Raw genomic sequence first — 12755 nt, 5'->3', positions numbered from 1 at the left:
CTGTGGGAAGGCCTACAAGCATACATACAAAATCACACAACTGAAGAAAATAGCAGGAAGCTTCCTCCCCAGGGACAGCAGCAGCATTTCTAGCCAAGATAAATGAATAGGTTTTCTCCTCACTCCGGCTCTGCCACTTGATCAGCCTTGTGAATTTTGGAAAGCTACTTAACTTCTCAGTTTCTCAGTATTCTGGGGGTAAGGTGGAGGGTTTGGACCATGAAGTAGCTCCATCTCTAGAAAGGTGGAGGTTTGAATGCTGCCACGCCCTTGCTGGGCTTCCTCCATCTCACCTTTCTCATCTCATCATGGCTCCTTGCAAGGATGGGCTGGGGTGGTGGAAAGTGCAGGGGCTCTTTCCCGAGTCTGACAGACCTGCATATCTGCATCCCGCTCCATCATGGTCCAGCAGTGAGGCTTTCTCTTTGACTTCCCTTGTCACACTCTGGGGATGACAGCAGCTGCCTCACAGGGAGGCTCCCCATGGCTTCTTTTTCAGTCCCTGTTCTTTCCTCATTACACATTCCCCTTGAGCAAGGTTTTTTTTTTTTTCCCTGAGATGAGGTCTTGCTCTGTCACCCAGGCTGGAGTGCAGTGGCACAGTCTTGGCTCCCTGCAGCCTCAACCTTCTGGGCTCAAGTGATCCTCCCACCTCAGCCTCCTGAGTAGCTGGGAATATAGGTACCTGCCATTATGCCCAACCAATTTTTTTTTTTTTTTTTTTTTTTTGTAGAGATGGGGTTTTGCCATGTTGACCAGGCTGGTCTCGAACTCCTGGGCTCAAGTGATCTGCCTGCCTGAGCCTCCCAAGGTGTTGGGATTATAGGCATGAGCCACTGTGTCCGGCCTCCTTGAGCAACCTTTTGTGTGCTCACGGTTTCAACTGCTTGTTCATTGATGGCTCACAAATCAAGAACTCTAGGCCCTAACCTCTGCATGGGCTCCAAAAATACTTACTAACTGCAGATAGACATTTACTCTTGGGTGGCCTACTGCGGTGTGTCCCTTTATCACCTTGCTCCCACTCTGCTCCTGCTCTCTGCTCCTCAGCCTGGTGAAAGTACCACCATCTACCCCGGCATCCAAGCGGGAGACTCCTCTCTGCAGCATCCCGCAGACACAATCAGTTACAAAGTCCTGCTGATTTCCCCTTTAAACAGAGCTTGAAAATGTCCCTTACCCCTCCCACCCCTATCACTACCCCATTGTTCCCTCAGGACAGGGACCCTCTGGCACAGAAAAATGAACATACAAGGTGCACAGTGACTGCTGAATTAACCATACTGACTTTTAGAGATAGTTCTGCACATATGAGGCACCACTACATTGGAAGACATTCAAAAGAAATGATCATAAATCCCTGCTCTTGGATATGTTGTACTGGTTCACTGCCCTGATCTAGGGTGCAGAGATTAGAGAGCTATTTTGTGCCTCTGGGTCTTTGCATGAGCTCTTCCTTCTCCCTGGCACACTCTCTCCCTTCCTTGCCTAGTTAACCATTTCTCCTCTTTAAGACTTGATTCTAAAGCCCTGGCCTCCCTCCTACCCAGGAGTACATCCTCTGTGCTCCAGAGTGCCCTGGGGACAAAGTTCTGGCCTAATCACACTGTAACTGTCCCTTTTTTTGTTTTCCTAGTGGACTGGGAGTGACCAATAAGCAGGAACTGTGTTCTGCTCATCTCTGCAATCCCAGCAAAGGACCTGACAGACCTCAGTAAAAAACTGTCCAATGGATGACACAACTGAAAACAGGAAGACTGTATGGGCATGTGGCCTGGGATGGCAGCAGATGCAGCCACCCCTGCCTAGCAAAGTATTCTGGATGTCTGCTTTGAGGGTGAGCAGCATCAATGCGAGACCACAGGATCAGTGAGAGCTGACTGCAAAGCAGGTATTGATCCAGGATTCCCCTTGGACCTTTGGTTTCTCACTCTCTTCATCTGTCACCCAGTGGGAGCAACAAAACTTTGCTCATAAAAATTCCAAACTCCTTGGATAGTAGTTTTATATCTGCCTCCCCTGACATTCCATCAGGAACCATGCATGCTGACACTCTCCTGGCTTCCTCCCACCCCCATTCATCCAAAAGAGGCTCTGGAGTGATTCAGTTCTCCCTCAGAGAGCCCTGGCTGGAGCTGGGGCCCTCGGACTCACCCTCCATCAAAGGGGTTCTCCCCGGGGATGATGTGCGTGCTGTCCCTGCCCACGAGGAACTTGATGCGGTCATAGAAGGAGTGTAGGTTCTGCTGTGACACAGGGACCTGTGTCTCCTGGATGATGTCCAGAGGGTCAGGGGAGCCCAGGCACAGCGGGTTGACATGACACAGGGGCTGGAGGCAGCAGTCAGGGTCCATGCAGTCCACCAGGCCATCTGCAGGGGTGACAGAGCATGTAGTTTATATCGCTATGTTCAATCAGCCATGTTTATCCAGAATGCCTTAATTCATTTCTTCTCTATTTTTCACTCATTCAAAAAACTTTATTAAATGCTGATATAAGCCAAAGTCTCTGCTGGGCACTAAAGAGATGCAAGTGACTCAGATGTGGTCCTAGCTCACTAGTCTAGAAGGAGAGATAGACAGTAAGTGTATAGTGTCTGGACTGCAGGTTTTTCCTTCCATCGAGATAGAAGGCATTGTATGTATGAAGACCCAGAAGTGAGATAACACATGAACATTTGTGATGCTATATTCAAATGCTGATGGCCGGAAGGTGAGTGGAAGAGCACCAGATGAGGCTGCTGAGGTTGACAGGGGCATACCAGGCTGGGCCTTGCAGGCCAGGTTAGGGAGTTTGAATTTCACTCTCAGGACAATTGGAACCACTGAAGGATTTTAAGCAGGAGGTGACTTCATCTGGCGTGCACTGCTGAAACCGAAGGGGACCTCAGTGGAAGCTGGGAGCCAGACAGGAGGAGAGGGCATCACTGAGGTTGCACAGGTGGAAAATAAAGGTTGCTTAGACTGCAGTAGCAACAGTGGCAATTAAGAGAAGTAGATGGTATTGAGAGACATTCAGGAGGTAAAACTGTAAGCCCTGGTGACTGCCTGGCTTTGGGAGTGAAGGTGCAGCAATTCTTAGCATCTCTCCCAGCTGCAGTGTAAGCGTGTGGCCTGCGGCTGAGTCCTCAGCCCTCTGGAGGCCTGCTCTGCTTTCTGGGAGAGGAGGCTGCAGGGATATTTGTGCTTTTCGAGTTTGTTGGATGATTTCAGATCCCTGACAGAGTTGCCATTAGCAGGGAATTCTTGTTACCACAAGGATGGACTTCTTCAGGACTGGAACTTGTATTACAGCTCTACTATCTTCCCAACATACAAAGAAAGTCCACCAGATCACAGATTTTTGGCCTCATTATATCAAAGTACTTTTACAGGCACCTAATATTAACAGACTAGCTAAAAATAGATAACAAAGAGATCAGCAGATAGTGCCCAAAGTGGGGGACAGGAAAAGCCCAGGGTCATAGTTTGTGTGCTTTGTCGGCAGACAACAGTCTAACGACATGTATTCCTGCCTGGGTTCAAATTCGGGCTCTGCTGCATCTCAGCTGTGTAACTCTGGCAAACTTCCCCACCACTGTGGGAGCACACAGGTACGTTCTGTGTTCCAGCACTTAGTGGAGGTGCTTAAAACATAACTGTTATACAAATAAGTGAATGGGAATTGAATGAGTTTACCAGTGAAGCAGGGGTTGTGACAAATGCCAGTCCATAAAAGCCAGAAAACTGTAACTTCATCCGATTCAAGCAAGCAGTATACTATGGTAGGAGGACCATGATGTTCAGAGACTAAAGTTCAAGACCGAGTATGGCCCCTAAGAATGACCCTGGACGAGTTCCTGTACTTAGTCTCTCTGAGCCCCATCTCTTCAATAATGTGGGAGTAACAGTGACACACCTACCTTTCTAGTTTTCTTCATGGAGTTTACAATACAGAAGCTGCCCGCCAAAGTATTGCAAATGCATTGGCTAGACTCGGTGTCCCCGATCCTCCTTGCTAGTGGTGTGGCCTCAGGTAAGCTACTTGATTGCCCTAAAACCTAGTTTTTTCCTTACTAAATTAGTAACAAAAAGCCTTTCTGTTTCTCTCCCATATCTGCATGGTGCCGAAAAGCTTATGGTCTCCTTGAAGGCAGATAGTGATAAAGAGTATGGATTCCAGAGATAGATTGTCTGGGGTCAAATCCTGGCACTGAAACTTACTAGTGTGTGACTTTGGGCAAGTTACTTAAACTCTTTGGCCTCAGTTTCCCATATCTCTCAAAGGGGGATAATAAGAGTGAGTGTCATACAAGTATTTGTTACATAGATAAAAAGTGCAGCATTATGTCCCCAAATCTAGCATAGTATCTGACGCATGGTATCATAGTGCTTAACTCTGGGTTAGTTTCCCTTCCCGATCCCGAACCTAGAACATGGCTCACCAACATGAAGAGCCATTCATCCTTTGTCTGCTTACCTGCTAGATTCACTCTGAGATATGGAAGGAATGCCTCCCCTCACCCCAGCATTGATCTGGGTCCTAACTTGTGGCTCCTGTCCCAGTTCCCAGATACAACTGCCTAGCAAAGCACCTGTCTTCTCCGGCAGTCGGCAGGCTCCATCACACATTCTCATGCTGCCCCTGTCAGACATCGCTTAAACACATAATTACAGCCCAAGCTGAGGGTTATTTGCATTCTGCTATTGATGTTAGCATGACAGATTCAGCTGTCTCATCCATAACTCTGCAGAAATGCTCCATTATTCAGTCCCAGTGAGCAGGGACGTTGACCATTAAATCAGCTAGCACAATTGAAGGGCCATGAAAAGTCATGGCTAATTTGAAATTTTATTAGCTCTTGCCTGGTCTTGTTTACCACCAAAGCAGTCCCTGGAAGCCTGTGTTTTACCCTTTTATAAACATTCAGCTCTGTGGCACCTGGAAAGAACTGCTTCCTGTGAGAAGGGATGTCTGCTCTCTAGTCCTGGGGGAGGTTAGCCAGGAATGACAGCTGTTCTTATTAATATCTATATTAAAATGATGATGATGATGATGAATTGCCACATTCATTGAGTGCCAGGCATTGTGCTAAATATATTACAAGGAATGCATCATTGAATCCTCTATGAAGTAGCCACTGTTGTCACTTTCATTTTAGAGAAAAGGAACCAGAGGCTCAAAGTGGTAAAGTAACTTGGTAAAGGTCACGTCACGTAGTCAGTGAAGAAGCTGACTCAGAATCTGAACTCAGTTCTTTCTGAGGCATGTAATGTTCTTTAAGCTCTGGAGAAACTTTCAGGAACTATTTCTTAAGGAGAGAACATGAATTTCTGAATTTCTGAATCTTAGTGAAACACTACTCTTCTGTGCTCTTCCAGCCTCTTGGGCAACTTCCATCACAGTACGTCTCTTTCCAATATTATAATTTTGATTTTCTCTCTGTCCCCTGACCCCCATACTCTGCAACCCAAACGATGAGCTCCTAGAGATCAGGGGTTGTCTGATTCATTTCAGTATCCCAGGGCCCTGACCTGGACAGGAACAGTGACTGTAATCCACAGAGGTTTGAGGGATGAATAAATGACTGACCCAGGTCAGTCCTGTCCCACTAATCCAGCATCCACGTCACAGGACACCAGAGTTTGACGGAGCCTTTTATTCTGTGATTGGTGGCCAAATGCGCAGTGCTTAAGAGAGCCCTCTCTCCAGGCAAACTACCTGGATTTGGACCCCAGTTCCCAATTCCCATGCAAACTGTGTGACTTGGTTCAACTTACTTAACTTCTCTAAACCTCAGTTTCTTCATATGCACAACAGGGGAGAAAAAGAAGGATGGTTAATTCCTTAGACTCACCAATCTGTCTCTATGGCCAAGTGTGAAGCACAAAACTTACCTTGGATGTCTTGTGACAACGAGATAAACATTTTCTAGAGAGGAACTTCCAGGCTGAGATTCTGCCTGCAAGCATGGGACCCAGCATGCATGCCTCCCCCACATAGGAACTGATAGGCCACACCATGGCTGTTTAATTAGTATTCGTGTCTCTCATTAGTTCTGCAAAGTTTGGTTTTGAGCTCTTTGAATATTTCCCTCTCCCTTTCTCTCTAGTCTTCAGGAAATTAACTACTAAGTGCTTAAAGGATCTTCTCCTAGCTTTCATGTCTCTCAACCTCTTCCTTAATTTCCATCTTTTTATCTGCATTCTATCCTGATTTATTTCTTCAAATCTCTATTCTACTTCATTTATTTTCCCATCATTTGTGTCTGGTCTGCTGTTTAATTTGTTCTTTGGGTCATTAACTTAAATTATCTTACTTTAAAATTTCTGGATAGGCTATTTGGAATTTTTCAAAATCCACCTGTTTCTTTCTTGATCTTGTCTTGTTCTGTGTTTTTCACACATCATTTTCTCTCTTCAGTCATTTAAAAGTGTATTCATTTTATAGTCTTTTTCAGGCTGTTAAGTTCTTGGGAGTGGTCATCCTTCTGCACGTTGTAGTTGTTGACTCCAGCTCATGGTCAATCATTTCCTGTGTGTTCTATGATTCTGTTAATTCTCAGAAGGCTTGCCTTTCCTATGGGAATCTTGTGTGGTTGAACTAACCCTCCAGAGTGGCTTTCTGATTACGTCAGCTGGCCACCCCAGGGGTACTGCTTGTCTGGGACCACTTTTCAGGTTGATTTCTTAGGTTGGAGTTCTAGGACTGCTCTAGTGTGTCAGTTTAGATTTCAAGGTCTTTTGAGGTATAGGCTTGGTCTCTTAGCACACCTCCCACCTCCAACAAGCCATGGCAGAGAAATGCCCCCATGTCATCCTTCTGGCCTAGTAGGCACCGTTTTTTTTTTAGTCCTCTTCTCATGCGACTTGTAGCCTTTCAGGATCCCAGCTTTATGCGAGGCCTCAGTTCCAACCTCCCACTGTGGATGTGCCCTGTCTGCTGACTGTGAAATTATTCTGTTTTGAGTCTCCCTGGCGCTGATGATCCTGCACATCTTCCAGGACTGCTGTAGCTTGGGCTCCTGTGCCCACTGCTCTGGCCCATCAGCTTCATCTTGTTTCTAGAATCCAGGGCTCCCTTGTCTGCCTTTTCTTCTTTGCTCAATTTTATAAACGAATGGTTGTACCTTATCATCAGAGAATCTCTGTATGACCTAGTTGGCCATTTTGCTGAAAATAAGAGTTCCAGCAAGAGCTCTGAGCCTCAGTTCTCCCATCTGTAAAATGAATCATCAAACTTACTTCATAAAGATGCTGTGAGAATGAGGCAAGATCATGGATGTGAGGCACTTAGCATGATAACTAGCAACTAAGCAAGTACTTGGTAAATGATAGTTACTATTAGCTCCTGCCCAGGAGCCTCCCTTGAACCATATCCTGGTAACAGGCTCTTTTGCCCTACCCTGGCCCCTCCCTACACACACATTACAGGACAGCCCTTTCTGGATGATGCAGTTGGGCCTTAGAGAACTGAAGTGGATAAACATGGTCATAGCAATGCACTGTGAATTAGGGCAGCAGAGGCCTCTGGGGATTTGCAGATTGGGGTCTTCCACAGTGGAAATATCACATAAACTGTGCTCTTATGAGAGGCTGTGGCACTGTGGAATGTCTTACTCCATGCTTCACAGGTGGGAGTGATTAATGCCTATACCTTCCTGTGGTGATGCTTCCTAATCATTTATTTAACAAATATTTGCTGAGTAGTAACTGCGGACAAAACTTCCACCAATGGAGGCAATTCTATGTAAATGAGACACACAAATGAGCAGGGTTCACAGCATTCTTTTCAAAGGCTGCAGTTTACAAGACCAGCTTCTGAGTAAAACCCTCTTTATATTTTCAAATGTAGCATATGGTGGCCTGAAACAGTGCATATGGCTGTTCTACAGTGAGGGAGAATGGCTCACAATTTAATTTTCTTAGGCGTAGATGACAAATTTTAGATGATTCACACTAAAGGACAAAAAAGCATGCTGTGGGGACAGAAATATAATTTTTGGGATAGACTAGAAACATCAACATACAGTTCGGGGGATTCTCTGGTTTCGGGGTGGCTTGGAAACATTTATAGTTTCCAAATACTTCATATCTCACTTAATTGTATATTATACATAAGTTGGCTAACTTATAAATTTTCTCCATTTTTATATTTGCTATTCCCATTCAGAGACTCTCATTATCACAGCAGAAAAAAAAAAATCAGGAAAGTAGAGGATTTGCTTCTATTCCCTTCAGATTTTCCATAAAACCCTCCTAAACCCCCACTTTTGGGAAAGAACATTTTTTTTCCCTAGAAATATCATTTTTCCTCAAAGTTCTGAACACATGCCCCCTTTCACATGGTGACAGTGAAAAGAGGCAGAAGAAAATGTGAAAAAGGCCAGGCAGGCCCTGGAGGCTAGGGGTGCAGCAATGCCGCACTCAAGAGTGGCCGCTGATGGGGAGTGGAGGGCAAAGAAAAGGGGAAAAAAGAAGGGGGGCCAGCATCTGGGGGCACTAAATGAAACACTCCAAAGTGGTTCACATACTCCTGACCCTTGAACTTGAAGCTCTGTGGTGCTCACATGCTGCTGGTACATGGAGGGCTGGCTTCTCCCAACATTTTCATCTATGTGCTCTGGCTGGAGGATGAAGGCCCTGCCATCCTCTCACTGAGATCCCTCTTCAATGCCTACCTTGCAGGTAGGTGTCAAATGACCTGGAGAACTAGGGAAAGGGGTGCGTGGGAGAAAGATCTCCAAGCTAGATGCCTGAAGACCCAGCCTCTCTCCTGTATCTGCCCTTCTCTAGCCATGAGACCCTGGACACATCCTTCCTATGCCCAAGTTGCGATTTACTCCTGTGAAACCAGGACACCAGTCTCTGCCAACCTCTCAGGATTGCTGAAGAGCTCCAGGGTTTAAAAGAGTGAACGAGTAAGTCAACAAAAGAAATTTGAGTGTCTTACGCATGCTGGTTACTGTTCTCTGGAGCCTGCTCTGGAGACAGGGGCTGGGCGCAGACATGGGCCAAGTCCTCTGCTGGCCACGTGGCCCTTCTTTGAGTGAACAGTTGTAGTACTGACTAGAAGTAGCTTCCTGTTTGTTGTGTGACCTTAATGGTGGCCAGTGAGTGGCGGGTCCTTAGGCCCCTCATTTCCCTTTCTCGTGTCTGCGTCCGCATCGGGGAGGCCAAGGGTACATGGGATAGTCTCAAGTCTGTGGGCCTGCCTCATGGCCACCTCCTGGCCTTTAAATGCCAGAGACCTATGTCCCCTGGTGGCCAGCCTGCTGTGACTTTCACAGGAAGTAAAAGGTATGCAGGAGCATGTTATTAAAGATGGGGGTGAGGCCAACCTTCTCACCTTTACGAATAAGGACACTGGGGCTCAGGTTATGTAATTTCCCTGACATCATTCTGCTAGTTAAAGAGCAGAGCTGGGAATTCGGTCCATTATCTTTCTGTGTATCCAGCCGTCAGGCACAATTCCACGGTGGACAACTCTTTATAGCAATGCTCTGGATTTTCTGGCTCCCAAGCTCTGTCGCCTCTCCACAGGGGGCAGAAATTGATTTGTTTATTTCTGTATCTCAAACGCATAGCACAGTGCTTTGCACACAGTAAGCATCACATTGGTTGAATGAATGAATAAATGCATGCATTTTTTATGTGAGAATCTCAAATTAGCTTGACAGGGCCCATCAAGGGCCATGGGGTGTGATGGAAGCCATTCCCTACAGGAGGAGCTCATCCCTCTCTTTAGAAAAGAGACACAGGGAACATGCCTATTAACGTTCACTTAGCACCCATTATGGCTGGCAGGCCCTGTTGTTAAGTACTGGATGTTCAGGAGTAAAAGAGAGTCACGCCTCTAAAGGATTTGGTGTAGTGGGGTAGACAGAGACAACTGAGTACTGGAGAAGAAGGAAGCAAAAGGGGCTGTGGAAGCCCAAAGGTGGGACCCCAACTCAGACTGGGGGCTGGGTTATTTCCTGGAAGACAGAATGCTTGAACTGAATCTAGAAGAATGGGCAAGGATAAAAAGGAGAATGGGGGTGTGGGCTGGGGCAATGTGGGGCAATCTGTGGTCTAGTAAGCTCTTTGTACCTTAGTTGTTTACACAGTTCCTTAACCTCACAGCCCCATGGACAGTGTATAGCAAGCCTATCAGTCTTTCTGCAGGCTTAACTCTTCCTTGGCTTGACGACCCATTAGCCAACCTTATCTCGTTCTTGTCTGCAGTCTGACCACAGAACTGTTTTACAAGAGCATTTGCAGAGGCCCCGGGGGTGGAAAGTGGAATGTGTCTCCCCTTCTGTACATACTAGGGAGAAGATTTTGTCATTTGCTATAATAAATTCTGTGCCTCCTTTCAAAAGGCTTGCAAAGTCTTTATCTTCCCCTTGGAACACAAGATTTTTAAAGGTCAATTTCTCTCTTGTCTCTTATCATGAGAAATGTGGTTTAGAGATAGTTTGAAGGGTGACCAAATTCTTTGGCTTTATGTGAACTCTCCCTTCCAGCAATAGGAGATGAAGAGGAAAAGGGAAGACAGAGACCTTTGTTCTCAGTTTTCCTGAAATTTCTCCTTCTAGGTTGCATCTCTCAATTATCTACTGCAACAATCTATCCAAGATTGTTTTTTCATGGGGCCAAGAGCACCAAAAGAGATTATCATACCTTGAAGCTGCTTAAAGATCCTTTATCAGAAAAGTCCTGGTTGCTTAAAATCCAGTGGAGTTTTTATCCTGGAGGCTTTTAAAAAACACAGGTTCCAATCTAATCCTAGATCTCCCACTGAGCCACTGTGTGACTTTGGGCAAATCATTTCAGTTCTCTGAGCCTTAGTTTCCCTGTATGTAAATGCGTGCCTTGCAACTTTGTTGTAAAGCTGGAGAGGATGTGTGCAGTGTCTAGCACAGTGCCTGGCACTCAGGAATGTGCTCAACAATGGCTGTTGTTTTCCTTTATGTACGTTTGGATTGTTTTCTAGCAAAGAGTGTGTAACAGTTTGGAATACAGACTTTAACAAAGAAAATGAAAAAGATGAAAACATATTATATAGAGAAATATACCATAATCTTAAATGAAAAAATAGAATGTAAAATTTTATAGAGGACATAATTCCAATTTTTAAAAATAATTATTTACAAATACATATTTTTAATAAATATCATGTTTTTGTGATTGCAGGTGGAAAGGAGCAGGAGAAACAACTGATATCTGTAGTTGATAAACTAAGTCTTAGAGTTAAGTTGAGTACGTCACTCAAGGTCACACAGTGAGCAAATCAGGGAGCCAGGAGTTGAATCCAGACAATCTGGGTACAGATCCTGTACTTTTAATCACTGTGCTATGTTGCCTCTCAGGTCCTTTAAATATATAACCTGTGATCCTCATAGCAGCCCTGCAAGGTGGGCATTATTATCCTCATTTTACAGTGACTTAGCATCTTTGGGACATGGTATTACCATCTTTGAAATGGGCATGAATAAACATCCCCATAAGTGGGTAAAATGAGAAGATGCATGTGTCTGCACTTAGTAAGTACGTACTCAAGGCACACAGCACGAATGGGGCACACCTTCTTTGTCAAGCGGGGCACACAGAGGCTTCACTTTGAGTGGGTGAGTTAGGGCCCCTCTGCTTGTCTGCCTTCTGGTCCCTCTCAGGAGCCAGTGCCCAAGGTGAGAGCATTAGGAGACCGGCGGTCATTGAGTCACATGAAGGATCTTGTTTCCATGTTTAAATCTAGCCAAAAATCATACATGAAAACAAAAACAAACCAATAAAGCTCAGTCATACCCTTTAGCTCCTTTTTTTTTTTTTTCCCAGACAGAGTCCTCCTCTGTTGCCCTGGCTGGAGTGCACAGACAGACACAATCTCAGCTCACTGAAACCTCCACCTCCCAAATTCAAGTGATTCTCGTGCCTCAGCCTCCTAGGTAGCTGGGATTACAGGTACACACCACCAAGCCCAGCTAATTTTTTGCATTTTTAGTACAGATGGGGTTTTGCCATCTTGGCCAGACTGTTCTCGAACTCCTGGCCTCAAGTGATCTACCCGCCTCAGCCTCCCAAAGTGTAGCTTTTTTCTTTTTGTCTCATCGTTTAAAAACACTGTTGTAGCATTCTTAATGAAACTTGAAATTCAAGTTTAATTTAAATTGTGTTGTTTTAAACCCAGCAAATTGGGAAAGAAGAGGAACTAGGTATTCTTAGATAACTTGAAGGGCTACAGGGGTCTACAATGGGCCATATGTCTGAGATCTGGACACAGTGAGAAGCTCTAATGTCACCAGACCTCACATACTCCAGCAGTTTCTGCGACCGGCCAGCTGTGTGACTTCTGCAAAATACTCGCTAAGCTTCCTTTTCCTTATCATGAGGGAATAGTAAGGGGATAATAAGGCCACATTCCTCACAGTGTTATTGGGTGGATGCACAATTGCTTTGCAAACTGTAAAGTGACATACAAGTTATTACACTCTCATAAGCTTTGTGATACTGCTGCAGCCTACTGCAATCTGAGTAAGTACTCACACTACACTTCTAGGTGGAGGATAAATCACTAGCAGAAGGCAGAAGTGCTCTAGGTTCACAAGGCCATGTGGAATGGCTGAAGAATCTAGTCCAGGGCATGTAATGACTTGCTTTGTGACTATGTGTGTGATGTCACCTCTCCTCTCTGGGCTCCAGTTGTCCTGTCTGTAAACATGCAGGGGAGGGAGTTAAAGTCAATGTTCTCTGATGTCCCTTTCAATCCTGTTACTCAACATTAAACTCTGTTAA

At 45.4% G+C, this 12755-nt stretch overlaps 1 protein-coding gene across 1 annotated transcript in view; it reads right to left on the bottom strand.

Moving 5' to 3' along the window:
• Positions 1–12755, bottom strand: part of TENM4 (teneurin transmembrane protein 4) — a 787916-nt gene that overhangs the window by 95805 nt on the left and 679356 nt on the right. Inside the window, exon 19 of the mRNA XM_011938905.1 lies at positions 2155–2371. Coding sequence (XP_011794295.1) covers positions 2155–2371 — 217 coding nt within the window. The remainder of the gene's footprint in view (positions 1–2154; positions 2372–12755) is intronic.

The sequence above is a fragment of the Colobus angolensis genome, unplaced genomic scaffold (genome assembly GCF_000951035.1).
Source record: "Colobus angolensis palliatus isolate OR3802 unplaced genomic scaffold, Cang.pa_1.0 Scaffold179, whole genome shotgun sequence".
NCBI classification, from domain to species: domain Eukaryota; kingdom Metazoa; phylum Chordata; class Mammalia; order Primates; family Cercopithecidae; genus Colobus; species Colobus angolensis.
Note: the sequence above shows the minus strand (reverse complement) of the source record. Positions and strands in the feature narration are given on the sequence as shown.